The sequence below is a fragment of the Nerophis lumbriciformis genome, linkage group LG01, assembly GCF_033978685.3.
Source record: "Nerophis lumbriciformis linkage group LG01, RoL_Nlum_v2.1, whole genome shotgun sequence".
In the NCBI taxonomy this organism is placed as follows: Eukaryota; Metazoa; Chordata; class Actinopteri; order Syngnathiformes; family Syngnathidae; genus Nerophis; species Nerophis lumbriciformis.
Window position 1 is genome coordinate 34,238,947 of NC_084548.2, and position 20,709 is coordinate 34,259,655.

At 37.8% G+C, this 20,709-nt stretch overlaps 1 protein-coding gene across 2 annotated transcripts in view; it reads left to right on the forward strand.

Annotated features, from left to right (window-relative positions):
• cacna2d3a (calcium channel, voltage-dependent, alpha 2/delta subunit 3a) overlaps positions 1-20,709 on the forward strand; it is a 303,523-nt gene that overhangs the window by 168,827 nt on the left and 113,987 nt on the right. For both annotated transcript variants that reach the window (XM_061980175.1, XM_061980183.1), the window contains 3 exons: positions 1,452-1,583; positions 1,797-2,008; positions 10,886-10,960. In XM_061980175.1, coding sequence (XP_061836159.1) covers positions 1,452-1,583; positions 1,797-2,008; positions 10,886-10,960 — 419 coding nt within the window. The remainder of the gene's footprint in view (positions 1-1,451; positions 1,584-1,796; positions 2,009-10,885; positions 10,961-20,709) is intronic.

Genomic DNA, 20,709 nt, shown 5'->3' on the forward strand with positions numbered 1-20,709 from the left:
CCATCCAGACCCACACCTCCCGCCACCTGAACAGTTTTTTCCCCTCGGCCATCAGGCACATGAACAATAACTCCTAACAGTAGCTCCTTTGAATTCCTTTCTAAATCTATAACAAGATCTGATAGCTCAGTTAGAGCTCTTGTTTTTACCAAATCTGTGTTATATGTGTTTTATGTTGCACGATTGCACCAAGAAAAATTCCTAGTTTGTGAACCCGTTCTCAAACAATGGCAATAAAAACTATTCTGATTCTGATTCTGATGTCATGGAAGCTGCTTTTATACCCAATCATGGCACCCACCTGTTACCAATTAGCCTGTTTACCTGTTGGATGTTCCAAAAAAGTGTTTGATGAGCATTCCTCAACTTTCTCAGTCTTTTTTGCCATTAAAGCCAGCTTTTTTTAAACATGTTGCAGGCATCAAATTCCAAATGAGCTAATATTTGCAAAAAATAACAAAGTTTAGCAGTTTGAATGTTAAGTATCTTGTCCATCCATCCATCCATCCATTTTCTACCGCTTATTCCCTTTGGGGTCGCGGGGGGCGCTGGAGCCTATCTCAGCTACAATCGGGCGGAAGGCGGGGTACACCCTGGACAAGTCGCCACCTCATCGCAGGGCCAACACAGATAGACAGACAACATTCACACTCACATCCACACACTAGGGCCAATTTAGTGTTGCCAATCAACTTATCCCCAGGTGCATGTCTTTGGAAGTGGGAGGAAGCCGGAGTACCCGGAGGGAACCCACGCAGTCACAGGGAGGACATGTCTTTGCAGTCTATTCAATTGAATATAGGTTGAAAATAATTTGCAAATCATTGTATTCTGTTTTTATTTACCTATTACACAATGTGCCAACTTCACTGGTTGTGGGTTTTGTACAACAAGAGAGGTGAATTACAATTTTTGCAAAAAACCGAACCGAAAACATTTGTATGCGTTTAGTTTATCTGTATATGGAAATAAACAATGGAATGGGTTAGGTAAGAAACTTAAACATTGTACAAATATATTTGACACAAAAGAAGCAAGTGCTGTACACAAAGTACAACAAATAACTTAATACTGTGTGGGACAGTGGTTGGATCAAATAAGCTTGGCTTGTTCCTACTTATTTTTTAGACATGCTTAATTGGTTTGCATGCATGTGTGGTTGTTTGTTGTGCATTAAATTTGGTTGTCCGTTTTATGTACAGTACAGGACAAATTATAAATCAGAATCAGAATCAGAAATACTTTAATAATCCCCAAGGGGAAATTAACATTTTCAGCACAATCCCATTCAAGAGCGGACAAACATTACAGGGAGACAGAACATAATCGCTGACGAGTCTGCCAACATGAGCAGACATGTTAAGGTTTTACTACATCATCTCTTGTTCTGCCTTTTCTCTTCTCCCCATTCTTACACAGTTTGTATCCCTCTGTTTCCCTTTTTGAATCAGACTCTGCAATAGTTAATGGAGTCTACTGGTCAGAGGCCCTGAATAAAGTGTTTGTGGACAACTTTGAGAAAGACCCATCCCTCATATGGCAGTACTTTGGCAGTGCCAAAGGCTTTTTTAGGCAGTACCCAGGTAAGTGTGTTCTTTTTATTGTCTGGAACCTAGCAGGGAACATGAACAGAAGAAGTATAATTTAACTAAGTAGCTATATACATTTAGGGAGGTTTTGTTCTGTTTTGACGCATTCAGGCTAGCTAAAAAAAGCAAGCAAAAAGTACAGATTTTTAGATTTCCTATTTTATGCTCCTTCAGCAGCCATATAATTCTGTATTTCCTCTGTCCAAGGGATTAAATGGAAGCCGGATGAACACGGGGTCATTGCTTTTGACTGCCGTAACAGGAAGTGGTACATCCAAGCTGCTACCTCCCCAAAGGATGTGGTGATTCTCGTTGATGTTAGCGGAAGCATGAAAGGCCTCAGATTGACCATAGCCAGACAAACGGTGTCCTCCATACTGGACACTCTTGGAGACGACGACTTCTTCAACATCATCGCAGTGAGTTCACCACATGCAATATTATTTACGTCACTTGGGAACTCTGTCTTTCTGCCTTGTTACGCTCGAAGTCAATTAGCAGCCTGCTAAATGCAGATTTGAACTGAACTGTTTGGATTATGCCGCAGGCGTCAAAACCATTGTTGTTGCGTGTGTGTGTGTCACAATGCATGTGTGTGTCTGAGGCTATTTCACATCAAATGTGGTCCGTCACAATGCCAGCTCCCATTCTCTCTCGCTACAGAACAAAGTTGTCATTATCATTTTGCGTCCTAATCGCGTTTTTCTGAAACTGATTGTTTTAGAATAGTGAAGAAGAGGATTGAGGCAGCAACAGTTTTTTGCCAATTTAATTTACTTTTCTTATTATCAGTTTCCTCATTACATTCTGCCCATACCATAGTACCTCCACTTATGAGCTCAGTTGGTTCTATGACCAAGCTCATAACGCAAAACACCAATATCTCAAATCAGCCCTGCCCATTGAAATTAATTTAGATCAATTTGATCCGTGCTTGGTCCCCACCAAAACAGCACCGTTTTTAGATGTTACATGCCTTTTAAAAAGAAAAACACACTTTTAGACATAAAGAGGACTTTGAAATCTTTTTAGTTTGTTCTGATTGGTGTCTTCTAGGGGTGTAACGGTACACAAAAATTACGGTTCGGTACATACCTCGGTATAGAGGTCACGGTTCGGTTCATTTTCGGTACAGTAAGAAAACAACAAAATATACATTTGTTGGTTATTTATTTACCAAATTTGTAAACAATGGCTTTATCCTTTTAACATTGGGAACACTAAAATAATTCTGCCCACATTAATCAACATTAAACTGCCTCAAGTTGTTGCTCGGATTAAATAAAATGACAAAACTTTTCTTCTACATATAAAAAGTGCAACATTAAACAGTTTCAAGTCAACTCATCATGCTTAATTTATTATACAGTTTGGGAAGCCTGTAGTTGATTTTTATTATGTAAATGTTATATTTTTATCAACATGTGATAGCAGGGACCCTGCCATTCAAAACTAGGCTGCTGCATTACTAATGATTAATGTAACTATAGCTGAAAAAATAGTACAATAGCAATAGGAAAGACTATTCATCCCTGAACACCATAGAGTTCATTTAGGCTTAATGATGCACTTACATTATTATATCAACTATCAGAGACAGAAACTCTTCATTTAACATAATGTCCTTTTTTGCTGCTTCAACACAGCTCAGTCAACACGGAAAAAGGTAAAGTGAAATAACAGACAGACAGGGCTTTGCTGTCCATAACGCACACACACACACACACACACACACACACACACACACACACACACACACACACACACACACACACACACACCGCAAAATTAGTTAATGTTACGCAAAAAGCGAATTAGCCTTCACCTCAAACCAGGACTGCGGTCAACGGGCTCATAGTGATGTTACTAGTAGTTGACTGGGAGGTGTTTATTATAATTTGGGGAGAGTCCGCTGCCTGATGCTTACCTGCTAAACGCTAAGCACTGACTACATGCGCTCTGAATGCGCACTGCTGATTGGCTGTTACCGCCCCGTTTGTAACCAATCAGATGGTTGTGTGGGTGGGACAATGCTGGGTGCTGTGTAGAGTACTGACAGAGACAGAGGCAGAAGGAAGCGGAGGCAGCTACTTAATATGTTCGTGTGGAAACACGTTCGGTACACCTCCGAACCGAACCGAAACCCCCGTACCGAAACGGTTCAATACAAATACACGTACCGTTACACCCCTAGTGTCTTCACATCTCATTAGATCCAACCTATAGTGTCAATGAGCCAAGTTACCAAAGAAGAACAGCTGGTCAATAAGACTGAGATAGTAGCGAGTAATGGCGTCTATTCTGCTATCGCCCAAAATTAGAGCAGTGGGAGAGAATAGTGGACACTTCTTCGGCAATTTACTGGCAGGGTTACATTTACATGAGGCTGGGCAGCAGCAGGAGTGGAGAAGACAACACTGGTTCGTAGCACAGCGGAGCAACAGATCGCCCCTCAGAACAGCTTCAGGCCTGTGCAGCAAGTCAAGCCATGGGTTGAGGAGCAAGTCTTAGCAGGAGAAGCATGTCAATTGGAATGATGTGGAAGCTGGGCCACTGTTAAAAGTTTGGTTTCCAATGGTTGGAAAACCAAGTTATTACAATCTCTAGCTATAAGTGCTAGCAAGTAAGACTTTGTTTTTTGGTGGATCTTATGGCGTTCACTGTGGCATTTGCTATGCCATCTAGCGGCGGGGAAGCTCATCACTTCATTTATGTTCACAATTCAAACATAACAAAAAGCCAAGAAACCACTTTTATCTCAAACTCAACTCAAAAGGTAAGGCACTCCTAAGCAAAGACCCCCCGATTTTTTCATGAGTCTGAGCAAACACACAAACTCCCCGAGCATTCAGTGGACCACATGTGAGCAACATCAGACGTGCACACTGGCCACACCGGCAGCACACGTTTCCTAAACCTGACATAAAACATATTCAATGTATTATCATTTTAATCAAATGACAGCAATCATTTCAATTAGATTATTTTCTAGGTAATTTGGCCAACTGAAAAAAACAAAGAAAATATTTGCTTTTCATAAGCTGTCAATTCTTCTCAAATAGTGGGGCAGGCCCCCTTGGAGGGGAGTGGTGTGAGTGTGACCCCGGGGAACATGCTTTATCAGTATCATGCAGTATCATGCTTCAAACCCAGCTTCGAAAACTGTGCACTTCAAAATGTGCTCATTGTAGCCATTAATCCTGACTTTTTCATTTTGATGAACAAAACTACAGTAATCAGCACAAATTGTTTTATTTTTGACTTTAGTTTTCAATACGGTGCTCCTGTTGATGTTACTTTTCATTTGGAATTCATTATTTATTAATTGTATTATTAATTTTTTTCAATACCGAACGGTTCAAGTCGGTCAAAAATTGTTATAGATTGAATAAGGAATACTTAAAAAAAACAACAACAATATATGTATTTCTTTTTTTGTTTTCTTTAATGTTAGTAGGGATACAATGGTATGCAGAGGTGTACTTTAGTAGACAAATTACACTATTTGTGGCAGTGAGTAATGTTAAAGAGAAATGTTTTCTACTTGCTAGAGGAAGCGTAACAGAAACTATCTGAGAAACACTGAGCTTTGTACTACTATGGTAAGTCTGGATGGGGGTCCTGCTTTTTATTTTATTTTTTATTTAGCCTTTATTTAACCAGGTAAAATCCCATTGAGATCAAGGATCTCTTTTCCAAGGGAGACTTGGCCAAGAGGGCAGCAGCAAGGTTATATTAAAAAACAGTAAACAACACATAAAACCTCACATTTACAACATTAAAACTTGCTCACATGACACATGTGCATACAGACAAGGTAGACTGCAATCCTTTCACAGAAACTTTAAACTCATTCAATGTAACAAGGATTTGAAAATTAATATTCGATTGTAGGTTATTCCAAGCCTTCGATGCTGAAAACTTAAATGCTTTCTTGCCCAGTTCAGTTCTTACTTTGGGGACGACAAATTGCAGAACATTCATTGAACGGAGATTGTGACTTTCTTGTTTCCTTGTTAAAAGACAAGACAGATAAGATGGAGTGATACCCAGAATGGTTTTGTAGATAAAAACATACCAATGATTGAGGCGTCGGGCACATAAAGATGTCCAGTTAACCATTGAGTATAACACACAATGGTGAGTAAGGGGAGCGCAGTTGGTGATGAATCTCAGTGCCCCGTGGTACACACTATCCAGCTTGTGGAGACAACCAGCAGTAGCATTCATGTACAACACATCTCCATAGTCAATAACAGGTAAAAAGGTTGTTTCCACCAATTTCTGTTTCACAGTAAAAGAAAAGCAAGACTTGTTTCTATAATAAAATCCCAGTAAAAGTTTCAGTTTTTTTACAACATACTGAATGTGGTCCTTAAAAAAAACTGTACCCTTTTTTAGAGATTACATTTAGTTCCTCTTAAAACAATTACATGTTGCAAAATAAGATTTGTGCTGCAGCACAAGCAGAGGATTAAGTGTACCTTTCTGTAAAATATATTATTACAGGTTTTATTAGCATTTCTCAAATTTAGTAACAGCATTTCTTGATTAATATCCACAAATGAACATTCTTAATAAATCACAGTAGAATAAGCACACTGATTGGGGAAAGTGGGTGTACAGTACTTGTTTGTTTCACCATAATAAGAGTTATAAGAGATAGCTCTTAACTAACTAGCAAAACAGCGACACGCTCGTAAAACACGCTATTAATGACGTTAATTAGCTGTGTGTGAGCTGCATCATAGTGTAACGACCTGGCATTTACAGTTTATGTGTAGTTTTGGAGTTGTGTGACTTCAGGTGGCCATTAATGCATCAGTGGCTGAGTCTAATGAGTGCATCTGTTAGCCCAAGTGAGAAAGAGAGCGTCGGCTGTTGGTATGACAGATGGCAGAGTTGGTTTTGGTCTGGTTTGTATGGCAGAAAATGACCCTCCATCCATCCATCCATTTTCTGTCGCTTGTGCCCATCGAGGTCACTGGAGCTTATCCCAGCCGCATTCAGGCGTAAGGCAAGGTACACTCTGGACAAGTCACCCCCTCATCGCAGCAGAAAATGACCACTTTGCCTTATTTTATTTGCTTGAATCAGGGGTGTCATACCTTTTTGACTGGGGGCCCGCATTGGGTTAAAAAAAATGTCCAGGGGCCAAAACGTGTGTGTGTGTGTGTGTGTGTGTGTGTGTGTTTTTACATCTTATAATAATGTAATGGATAAATAATGAATAATTATTATAACCGAATTTTAGGAATTTGTGGAAGTTCAACTCATGCCTTGTTTACTTCCGTGACAACCATCAACTAAACTGTGGATAACTGTGGAGAGAGTGTTTTGCATTTTTCCCATCTTCCCATGCAATGGATTTAAATGGGTGTAATTTTGAATTGTTTATGGTGATGGGATGTTTTTTTATAATATTCACAAAGTTTAGTGAGCAGGTTGTGTTGTGTGTGACCATGTGTGTTGACTTTTTGTGCTGGTTGATTTTTTTTTTTTCCTGCACCATGACTAGGAAAGGTTGTTTGGATTTAGGTGAATGCTGTGCTTTTGATGTCAAGAAAGTACACATCATGGTCACTGACCTGAGTTTGTCACATTGACCAAAAGTTGGTAACAATTTGCCACCTTTCAGACCCCTAGGTATTTAAATGTAGTATGAAAACACCCCGCACAGCCAGGTTGCTTATTGAAATTTAATTTGTGTTGTCGTCTCGCGGGCCAATATGTAGATTCCGCGGGCCGGGGTTTTGACACCCCGGCTTAAATATTAGTTTTTGTCAATGTTTTTTTGAGTGTGGTTACGAGAGACAATAAACAGTTTTGCTCAATAAAGTGTAGGATTTATAATAATTGACCAGTCCCGGCGTCCTGGGCAGGCCTGGTTGGGCTGTGGCCACCCACAGACTAAGCCCTGGGCTGGAAGCTGTTTATTTAATATGACTTTTGTTTTTTTACATTGGAGCAGGTAAAAGAGAAGATGATAATCAAAACAAAAGCATGTTGAATAAGACGATGACACAATTAAGTGACATGTTTATTAAAGTTTAAATACGAGACAAAAATGTTGACAGAAACAAAATCCAATCATATTTAATTTCATCTTGTCGATGTGTGGTACAAGTTCGAAATATATCCAATCACAACTCTTGAATGGCGTACATTAAAAGAGGGGTGGGAGTTAGTTATTAACGAGAGCCAATCAGATGTTTTTTCCTTGCTAAATAAGGAAGTCACTGCCAAAACCAAAAATGTTAGGCTTTAACATGTTCCACATCGTAAAATGTCTACACCTGGGAGAAAGTGACGAGGACGCATTTTATTTTCACATGATGCCATCAGCAGGCGAGTCATCGATTGTGACATCAACACAACTGTAAGTCAAATCTATTATCAGCTACTGTTGGTTTTGCGCCAAAAACTGATTATGTGCCAAAAATTATATTCTCGTTGTGCCGCGGGGGCGCATACCGCTTTCGAACTTTGTCTGTCCACAATTGAATTACTTTATGTAAGGCAAACACTTATATTTGTGGTTATCAATAAGGATACGTGTTTGAAATTATTTAAGCCTTTATCATGTCCGTTATATGACAGCGTTAGCCATTTCTATGGTATTTCATGAGATTGTAAAGGACTCTTATTGATCTAATGTTGATGTGCTAAAAATATATTTTTTGTTTGGAAGCTACATAAAATAATAACTTATCTTTGTTCTTGCACATAATACATATTAATTAAGCGTTTGGATGTATTCCTTCAAGAGAGTTACATATATAATAATGAAATACATGCTGTACTGTTTACATGTTGAAGTACCCTTTCTACCCATAAAATAATTACATATATAATAGTGAAGTACATATACTGTATTGTTTACGTGTTGAAGTACTTTTTTTAAAAGCTGAAATCAACCCCAAAAGACATCTTAGTAATTCAAAATATTATTTTGATATTGACACATCTCATCTGTGCATCTCCTAAGGATATTCTAGTCATTGATGCACAGTTGAGATGTGTCAATATCAAAATATTACTTTGAATCCCTTTTTGGCAACCAAGAATACTTTGATATAATGAATACATCCAAACAATTTATTCATCTTTATTATGTGCATGAACAAAGAACAGTTAATATTGTATGCAACTTAATAAGAAAGAGGTTTTAGCACATCAACATCGGATCGACAACAGTCTTTTACAATTGATACCATAGAAATGGCCAACTATTTCATTTTTCAGGCATAAAAAAAGGCCTGAATAATTTCAAACACATATCTTTACAATGACCATGAATATAAAGTGTTTGTCTTACATACAGGTAGTAATCAGTTGTGGACAGACAAATCCCTAGCATTGCAGCTTTGACAAGCGTGCTTGGTCCTGCGGAGGTAATAAATTTTTGGTTGGGATCCCCGCTGGGAAAAATTTAATACCCCCCCCCCCCCAAGTATTTTTCTGCAGCCTGGGCTGAATTGAACAGTGGTGACAAACATTGTTTGATCTGTTGAGAACACTTGTGGTCACCTGTAACTTACAGAGTTGCATTTCAAAATCGTACAAATTGATGTGCCACTGTATTTAGAAGACACATCTCAGAGCTCAGAGCTCAGACACATCATTTGTATAGATAATACATTTTTTGTTTTCTCTAAATCAGGGATCCCCAAACTTTTTTAACGGGGGAGGCTATATATATATATATATATATATATATATATATATATATATATATATATATATATGTATATATATATATATATATATATTATGCAGCACTGCGAACCCCGGGCTCGGGGTCTTTCTGTGTAGAGTTTGCATGTTCTCCTCGTGACTGCGTTGGTTCCCTCCGGGTACTCCGGCTTCCTCCCACCTCCAAAGACATGCACCTGGGGATAGGTTGATTGGCGACACTAAATTGGCCCTAGTGTGTGAATGTGAGTGTGAATGTTGTCTGTCTATATGTGTTGGCCCTGTGATGAGGTGGCGACTAGTCCAGGGTGTACCCTGCCTACCGCCCGGATGCAGCTGGGATATGTGTAATAGTGTGATGTTGTTGCGCTATATTATGAACTAGACAGGGTTTTATATTTTATTTTGAAGTATCGCTTTTATTTTGAAGAACCGGATGTCCGGTGCGGGAAGTGTCTTTGCTGTTTTTTCGATTGCTTTACTTTCTCTTCCTTCGGACTTTTGAATGAGAATATCACTCCGCCAGAAAGTTTGAGACCTGTGTGTGTGTGTTTCATGTTTCCAACACAGGTTGCCAATAAATACTGAACCGACGGCATGGTGAAGTGTCTTTTATTTAAGAAACATGAAACACACACACACAGGTCTCAACTTTCTGGCGGAGTGATATCTGCTCCTTCTCATTCAAAAGTCCAAAGGAAGAGGAAGTAAAGCAATCGAAAAAACAGCAAAGATACTTCCCGCACCAGACATCCGGTTCTTCAAAATAAAAGCGATACTTCAAAATAAAATATCACATCCTGTCTAGTTCATAATATAGCGCAACAACATCACACTATTACATATGGTCCAGTAGCCCCCGCGACCCTGAGAGGGAAGAGCGGTAGAAAATGGATGGACGGATGGATGGATTATAGATGGATATATTCCCCCTTTGTTTTATTTTTTTTCATCTTCTTTCTATCCCCTTCTGCTCCGGTCCAGCTGTGCCAAACATTAAATACAGTATATTCAAACATTTAATAAAGTCAAATACAAATAAGGCAACAAGAGAAGTATCCCACCCTTTTGTTTTCATAAAATAAATGTGTACAGCAGATATAGGCATCTACATCAACAATATGATTTGCCTAAAGCGACTGGACAGGAAAGATTCAAGAAAAAGAAAAAAATGTACTTGTGATGTTTCGTGGACCAGATTGTCGATGCTGGTGGGCCGTATTTAGGGAAGCCCTGCACTAAATGATCATGTGTTACACAAAATACATTTGTAAACCTTATGCTACCTTATATATGCTTACAGTTAAAACAAATAAGGAAATTCAAATGTTGGCTGTTCTGTGTACTTCAATGACTAATCAATGCTAATTATTATGCTATTATATTATTGTAGAGTGGCAGGCATGCCAGTCCATATGACACACTGTGTGTGTGTGTGTGTGTGTGTGTGTGTGTGTGTGTGTGTGTGTGTGTGTGTGTGTGTGTGTGTGTGTTTGTACGTACATCCATATTTTGCATTGTCTAACCATTAATTTAAAATAATATTTAACAATTTGGTGAATACTAATGGTAACGTAATGATTCCTTTCATGTTGTTTCAGTACAATCAAGAACTGCATTACGTGGAGCCATGCCTGAATGGAACGCTTGTCCAAGCTGACGTCGCCAACAAAGATGTGAGTTGTAATTTTTGCTTCTTTTATGAGATGTCTTCTATTTTATTGAACTTAAAACATAATTATGAATCAAACATTTGATGGATGTAGCGTCCACACATTCACTCAGCTGCAGTGTTTGAACAAGAGTCTACAATTTTGCAAGAGAAATCCACGCTTATACATGAATACACATGCACACTGTGGATGCAAGCTATTGAGCGAGATATTAAGTTCCATAAAAGAGAATAGTGACAACCACTTATCAGCATAAAACAGCTGATGGGTGAAAACTAAAGCAACACTTTGAAGCCATGATTAGGGTTTGCTAAAGATTTCCTATCAGTTTATGGACCATCCCTATGGAAAAATATTATTTATTTTGACAAATATTTCAGTAACAGCATTTAACCAAATGAATGGACTCTCAACTTGTACACCTATTAAAGAGGAAAAAGAAGACTTACATTTTGCATATTTTCAAAACAAACCAACAATAACTTGACATACTTTGGAAATATTTGCTTATCTGAAATGCTAAAGTAAGGACTCTGAGGTGCATCCGTGCCATGTTAGCAGAGTGGTTAGCGCTGCCGCCTCTCAACAAGTAGGTTCCTGGTTCTGACCTTGGGGACCAATCAGCCTCATTGATCCGACACAAGATCTGGATTCAGTTCTTGGGTGCTACATGGAGGCTGCCCACTATGCTCCTCAGGGATTGGGTATATGCAGAGAACATATTTTTTTGATTAATACATTACCTGTATTCATGGTAATCTGCAGATACTGTGTACAGTTAATATGGCGTATGTATGGAATCTAAATTAAATTGGTAAGTTAATTTGAGTTGATTGTTAAAGTTAACTGTTTATTTGTGTTTGCTTTTTGAACTGATAAGTGTCTGGACTAGGGTTGGGATGATTCAACAACTTAGTTGGTGTCATTGACAACGTAAATACGTAAACGCCATGTACCTCTCGTTGATGCGTAGAGAAAAGATGCCACGGGTTGTGTTCCAATTGTTCGGCCACTGATGATTATTGGCCAAATTCTGGAGAAAAATTTGTGATTGCTACAATTAATGCTTTTCAATGCTGATCACAAAAATGACCACTTGTGGCACATACCTTGCAGCTTGGTCGTTTTGTTGACAGGCGAGGCTACTGCTAGCAGTTACTGCTTACTGTTTGTGTATGTCTATACTCAATGCAGAGGGGCCCCTCTAAGTTAATATCCCCACAATTGCGGCAAATAAACTACTCTTCTCACAAGTTTTAATATCATTGTGGAACCGAAGAAAGAAGCTAAAAATGTGACACACCAAACAAGAAAGCAGCAGACGACAAGGAAACATGCTAAAAACAAAAGAATACCGTATTTTCTGTAATATAGAGTGCACCTGTACGTAAGCCGCACCCACTAAATTGTAGAAGAAAAAAATATTTTTCTATATATTTGCCGCACCGGACTATAGGGCACAGATATATACGTTGTGAAATTATTTATTTACACAGAAAGATAAGTAAAACAGCTGATCAAACAAAACAGAAGTCAATTTCATGGATCCAGGCAGCAGAAGCTAAGTTTTCAATCAGTTATGCAGACTCAATAAGCCCACGGTGACGTTTTGGTGAATTTAGGAAACTGGAACAATACAAACAGAATACCGTTGTATGTTGACAATACTAACACAGACACTCGTAAACATGTTAGCATAATAGCTAATGCTAATGACGCGAACTTGATTACTTTCGGATAGCATGTACAAATATGCATGAAAACACCCCTACAGACATCACAAATGGGACAATTTATTAAGTATGAATAGTTTTAGTTAGATAGTAAAACCTACAAACGCTGTTTGGAGTGATGAAAGATGAATCCATTTGAATAGAAACGCTATGGAGAACTACAAGACAGAACGACACCTGTTCTTTCAGTTAAAATCAATAAAAAAAGGAAATACCGAAGACCTTCACCCCGCAGCATCTGCAGTGAGCGAACTCGTCCAATAGATGGTGCCATACCACAAACAATAACACACCTTTTCAGTGTCTGTTGAAAACCTTTTGTTGAGTTCAAAACATTATGGCTATTAGCGAAGAAAAATACATACATTTTCTGCACCATGTTATAAACTGCAGGGTTTGAAGCGTAGAAAAAAAGTAGTAGCATATACTGCAAAATTTACGGTAATTGCTTAGTTCACGTTAACAGCACAGGAAGTTTACAAGTAGATTAACAAGAGTGTAGCTACAGAATAATATTACAACAACAGATGCAACTTGTGTGCCAGATGATCACAGAAAACGGTGGATTTAGCTGTACATTGATACTGTTGATACCAAAGGTAGTAGGGTATGAGTGATACTAGTGATTAGATTCATGATGTATTTTTGCTAATTGCGTTTTGTGCTGTTTTTGTTAATGTTTAAAAATGCAGTGGCTAAATTTGTGGACACAGAATGACTTAAACTGTATATTGGTTAAACGATTGTATGAAATAAAAGAGAATAATTAATTAGTTTAGTTTTAGTTGATACTGTTACAATGCCTTCATGTGTGTTTCTGCTGATTATAACTGTGATTAAAAATAAAAATGCAAAACCTTTTAGTGATCATAAATATGTTTGTACCATGTATTCATATCAAAACCACTACAAGTTCACGTCCAAAAAAGAAAGGTTATTTTTGTATTCCTTTTTCAGATCATATCAATAGCGCTCACCATAAATTAATAATACAGTTCGCTGTTAATACATGTGATCGTATCCAGCTGATCTCACTTATGGACGACCGGTAACAGAATTGGCAGCATAAAACCCTGATCGGAACACCCTTAGATGCCACCAAAGAAAACAAGTCTTTTAAAGTGCTCTGTAACCTGCAAATTAGAAATAACTTTTTACAGTAGCACACTGTAATGCATGAACACTTATAAAGACATCAAGGGCAATTCTCCAGGATTGTGGAGGAAGTAAAACAATTACTTAAGTAATTTTATTTTGACTACCCCGACCAAACAACTCATTCAAAGTTTCTACAATAAAGAAAATAGTTGGAACAGTTTGTTACAAAAATAAATTCAACCAACTGATTAATCGAGAAAAAATCGGTAGCTTAATCGAGTCAAGAAATAATTGTTTGGTACAGCCCGAGTTTTGACTTAAAAAAACAATTACTGCATTTCTTCCTTTCCAGCCCTACTTATGTATGAATTTGTGGGGATTCCATCAAGCAGAGTTACATTATTGCAATAATATTTTTGTGTTATCGAAACACAACTGCTGTTTGACTTTGAGTATTTACAGTTATAATTACAAACCCCGTTTCCATATGAGTTGGGAAATTGTGTTAGATGTAAATATAAACGGAATACAATGATTTGCAAATCCTTTTCAACCCATATTCAATTGAGTGCACTACAAAGACAACATATTTGATGTTCAAACTCATAAAACTTTTTTTTTTTTTTTGCAAATAATAATTAACTTAGAATTTCATGGCTGCAACACATGCCAAAGTAGTTGGGAAAGGGCATGTTCACCACTGTGTTACATGGCCTTTCCTTTTACCAACAGTCAGTAAACGTTTGGTAACTGAGGAGACACATTTTTTAAGCTTCTCAGGTGGAATTCTTTCCCATTCTTGCTTGATGTACAGCTTAAGTTGTTCAACAGTCCGGGGGTCTCCGTTGTGGTATTTTAGGCTTCATAATGTGCCACACATTTTCAATGGGAGGCACGTCTGGACTACAGGCAGGCCAGTCTAGTACCCACACTCTTTTACTATGAAGCCACGTTGATGTAAAACTTGGCTTAATTGGCATTGTTTTGCTGAAATAAGCATGGGCGTCCATGGTAATGTTGCTTGGATGGCAACATATGTTGCTCCAAAACCTGTATGTACCTTTCAGCGTTAATGACGCCTACACAGATGTGTAAGTTACCCATGTCTTGGGCACTAATACACCCCCATACCATCACAGATGCTGGCTTTTCAGCTTTGCGCCTATAACAATCCGGATGGTTCTTTTCCTCTTTGGTCCGGAGGACACGACGTCCACAGTTTCCAAAAACAATTTGAAATGTGGACTCGTCAGACCACAGAATACTTTTCCACTTTGTATCAGTCCATCTTAGATGAGCTCAGGCCCAGCGAAGCCGACGGCGTTTCTGGGTGTTGTTGATAAACGGTTTTCGCCTTGCATAGGAGAGTTTTAACTTGCACTTACAGATGTAGCGACCAACTGTAGTTACTGACAGTGGGTTTCTGAAGTGTTCCTGAGCCCATGTGGTGATATCCTTTACACACTGATGTCGTTTGTTGATGCAGTACAGCCTGAGGTATCAAAGGTCACGGGCTTAGCTGCTTACGTGCAGTGATTTCTCCAGATTCTCTGAACCCTTTGATGATATTACGGACCGTAGATGGTGAAATCCCTAAATTCCTTGCAATAGCTGGTTGAGAAAGCTTTTTCTTAAACTGTTCAACAATTTGCTCACGCATTTGTTGACAAAGTGGTGACCCTCGCTCCATCCTTGTTTGTGAATGACTGAGCATTTCATGGAATCTACTTTTATACCCAATCATGGCACCCACCTGTTCCCAATTTGCCTGTTCACCAGTGGGATGTTCCAAATAAGTGTTTGATGAGCATTCCTCAAGTTTATCAGTATTTATTGCCACCTTTCCCAACTTATTTGTCACGTGTTGCTGGCATTAAATTCTAAAGTTAATGATTATTTGCAAAAAAAAAAAAATGTTTATCAGTTTGAACATCAAATATGTTGTCTTTGTAGCATATTCAACTGAATATGGGTTGAAAATGATTTGCAAATCATTGTATTCCGTTTATATTTACATCTAGCACAATTTCCCAACTCATATGGAAACGGGGTTTGTAGTACATTTAGATTTTTTTCAAAATTATATGGAACAGTTTATACAACTCTGAATCATATGAATGTATTGTTGAACAGTAAGTTTGGTAACACTTTAGTATGGGCAACACATATTCACCATTAATTAGTTGCTTATTAACATGCAAATTAATAACATGTTGGCTCTTTATTAGTCATTATTAAGTACTTATTAATGCCTTATTATGCATGGCCTTATTATACAACCAGTAAGCCATTAACTAAGAGTCTTCCCTCAATAACCTCAGAATTATTGCTTATTAGTAACCCTTACCCTTATTTGTTCCCCTATCGTCCAAATAACTCTAAATTAAGTCTTTGTTACTTTAATAAGCAACTACTGAATGGTGAATATGTTCCCCATACTAAAGTGTTACCGTAAATTGTGTGTGTTAATGTGGCAACCAAAATCTTGTCACTTTCTGTTATAGTTAACATTTGCCTCATACATAACCAGTGCATTAGTGCTTTGGTCATTTGTACTCATGAAATGTATGTAGCATCAGATGGTTTGATGACCAATGCATATTTCATAGCCAGCCGTGCAACCCAGAACACTGCATGCACATAATAGCACTTTTTTTTTTTCAGCCATGCTAGGGTACTGCTGTGATGTGAATTGAATACGACCCCCCGTTTTGGGACCATCATTTGAATCTTAACTCAAATGTACGAGTACAAGTGCTTTTTTTCTGTAACACTCAACTGCAGCGGGTAACGTTTGTTGTGCTCCAAGGGGCAGCCTTTTCCTGGAAGTGATTAACCTTTTCCTCCACAATAAAGGAAAGGTTGAGCCTTTTGCCATTTTGAGCTGGATCAAGGATGCTGGAGGTCGTTTTGATGCATTTACTGTATATGTTACTGTTAGTGTATGTGGGTGTGTGGTTGTGTGCACATGTGCTTAAATGAGCAAACACTGATAGGGACTTCACACAGCTTAGGCCTCCTACTGAGTGCTTAGAGCCATTTCCCCTCCCTGTAGAGCCAAAGACCTGAAGAGATGATTATAGAGGGTGTGGAAAGTAGTCTGTTACGAATAGTGTAGGTGGAATGATGATCATGGATGCAAAAAATTAGGGATATATATTGTATATGTAAACATTTAAATACATGTAAACACTGATGTTTCCTATTAGGGTAAATTGAAAGTCCAGAGAAAAGGTTACAGCTATCCAAATTAAGAGTGAAGACAGTGCACTTCAGAGCAGTGTTTTTCAACCACTTTGTGTGCCGTGCGATATTGTCTGGTGTAATCGTAAATAAATGTCCTCTATTCCGCCCATAAAACCCAATAAATAACCATCCAAAAAACCGCTAACAATACCCCCAATATATACCCCAATATATGAATATTAACCATTATGTTATTATAAGAGCTGATGCAGAAAAACATATTTATTTTGGTCCCGTGATCACCTGGTTGTGTGCCTATGAGGGTTGCACGATATACTGATACTAATAAAGTACTGCGGTACTAATGAATTAAAAATGGTACTATACTGCTTCTGAAAAATACCGGTATTTTTTTTTCCGGACACAAAGTTGCGCCGTCGTCACGTCGTGACATCACTAGTAAAATGAGCAGAAGCGTATGTTAGGCAATGCACACAGAAACAGTTTGGAGATAGAAAAGGAAGAATGGTCTTGGCACCTTGGTGCGTTGCATGGTATTCTGCAGTGTTGCATGGCGGACTGCTGCTGGGGTAGTGACTTTGTGTTTCAGTGTGTCTGTGATCTATTATATTTTTTTTCTTTGCTTTTTTCTTCATTTCACAAAATTTGTAGTATCACCAAAAATGTATGTAAACTATCCAAACAACAGAAGAATAAGTGATTATTACATTTTAACGGAAGTGCAAATAGAACATGTGAAGACAGAAAATAATCAGATATTAACAGTAAATGAACAAGTAGATTAACGTATTTTCGGACTATATGTCGCTCCGGAGTATAAGTCGCTCCGGAGTATAAGTCGCATCGGCCGAAAATGCATAATAAAGAAGGACAAAAACATATATAAGTCGCACTGGAGTATAAGTCGCATTTTTTGGGGAAATGTATTTTATAAAACCCAACACCAAGAATAAACATTTGAAAGGCAATTTAAAATAAATAAAGAATAGTGAAAAACAGGCTGAATAAGTGTACGTTATATGACGCATAAATAACCAACTGAAAACGTGCCTGGTATGTTAACGTAACATATTATGGTAAGAGTCATTCAAATAGCTATAACATATAGAACATGCTATACGTTTACCAAACAATCTGTCACTCCTAATCGCTAAATTCATTGAAATCTTATATGTCTAGTCTCTTACGTGAATGAGCTAAATAATATTTGATATTTTACGGTAATGTGTTAATCATTTTACACATAAGTCGCTCCTGAGTATAAGCCGCACCCCCGGCCAAACTATGAAAACAACTGCGACTTAAAGTCCAAAAAATACGGTAATAATCAGTTTTATAACGTTTGTCCCTCATAATCTTGACAAAAATAATAGAATGAGAAATGATACAATATGTTACTGCATATGTCAGCAACAAATTAGGAGCCTTTGTTTGCTTACTTACTACTAAAAGAGAAGTTGTCTAGTATGTTTACTATCTTATTTAATGCCCAAGTTATTATTTGATTGCAATAACAAACGTATGTTGATTGTATCATAAGATTTTCTGTTAAAATAAAGCCAATAATAAAATGTTTTTGTGGTCCCCGTTATTATAAAAAGTATGATAGCGGTACCAAATTATTGGTATCAAAACTGGTCAACTGTTTCTTCGCTTCCCTGCTTGTGAAAATGTGTTTTAGATCATAAATAATGCTTCTAACGTGGATAGTAGAAGAACGAGGACGTATTCCAACAAGTTCGTCAACTTTGGCATCCAATTTAGACCAGGAATGGCGAGAACATTACGAAAAGACCTTGGTCTGTGCTTGACTCCATCCCCCTTTTCTTCGTGAGCACTATGAGTCATTCTTCATCTAAACGGGAATACAACTAATTTCTATCAGGCAGCATCCTAATGACAGCAGACATTGTACAGTGTTGTTTTATTATGTTTACTGGCTGTCATTAAGTCTGAAGTGAGCAGTAATCAGTGATGTAGCTTAAAAATATGAAAATATGAAATAATAAATGTTATTATACATTTGCCGGTTACTCCATATAAACTTACATCATGTAAATTAAACCCTCATGGAGGTGTTCGGAGGTTTTTTAAGGGCTTACTGGCCGAATGGAGTGACTCCCATTGGCTTCATTGTAAACAGACTTTTTGCATTTATTTAGTATTTAGAATGTAAATTTAAAAAAAAAAACATATGTGTCTTTGTCTTACATAAGGATTGTAAATGACAGACACAATTCCAAAAAAGTGAGTTCCCCTTTAAAGCTCACTACCACTTTGCTGAATTTGTAGCCAAGTTGAAAAAAAGTTAAACACTATGGCAGAGACATTAATACTTCCCACCTGCAAAGCAATTGTAAATGAAATACTCTAACCTGAAGTGGCTAAAGAAACAGCCATCAGATAACAATTACCAGACATATTGATGACATGCCTACAGACATCGAAAACTTGGTTTTGGAAAATAATAGTAAGAAATTTGCATTACAACTTGATGAGTCTACTGATATAAGTCGACATGCTCAACTCTTAGCCAATGTGTATTTTGTGAATTGAGAAAATTTCCTGTTTTTCAAGGAATCGCCAAAAAACAACAGGAGGGGAAATGATTCGGGTCACATCCGAATATCACTAATGGTGTTGCAGCACAGCAAAGGCTTTCGAAACAGAGTGAAGGAAAAAAACAACTAATCTGATTACGCAACGCTGCTTGCAAGTGATGAGTAGTGTGCAAGGCTGGCATACCTGGAAGATACTCTTCATAATCTGAATGAACTGAACATGAATGCAAGGCCAAAATGAAAACCTGCTTACAACTCAAATAAAATAAATGGATTTGGTTCAAAGGTGCAACTCTGGTAACAACATGTTAAAATGCCAAGCTATGGCAATATGTTAACACTGCTGCATTGTGTAAGATAATAGTTAAACATTTACCAACTCTTGAGGATAACATGATAGTTTATTTATTTTCAGCCTCCACTGAATGCCTTGACTGTGTTAGGGACCTTTATAGCTCAGCATCAGTTGGTGGAAAGTACATTACTTTACAGAAGCAAGAGTAACTAACTGAACTGAGACAAAAAAACTTACATTTAAAACACTAAGATTTTTTTGATCTACCTTTGGACAGTTTTTGGTTGGCTACTGCCAAGGAGTTCCTCATTTTGGCAACCAAAGCTGTTTTGACATTGCTCCCATTGTCAGGTGAGCTTTTCCAGCCGGATTGCTATGAAAACTAAAAACATAGAGAGACTGAGAGCTGTTGAGAAAGAGCTTTGTGTGTGTCTGTCTTCGATTCCTGCCAGGATATCAGTTCTGTGTTCAGCCAAACAGGCCCAGGTTTCACACTGAGTGAGGAGAAATATGAACGATTATAAAATATCTTTTATTTGTGTTTATTTGATTCTCATTCAAGACACTCTGATAATAACGACTTTATTTTGTCAATGTTGGCAACAAATATTACTTGTTTAACATGTTCTGCTGGTAGTGTGCTTTGTGATTTGTTTCAATGAAAAACATGTTTTTCATTTGGTTGAATAACCAAATAACACTGCTATAGAGAATGGTGAGGCTGAAAACTATGATATTAGCTAAGCTTACATTACATTTTACTTGCATTCACTGAAATGTGCACCATACGTGCATATGTTATGTGTTCATTGACGGGGAAGATACTGTAGTATGTGTAGTTTAGTTTACCTAGCTTTT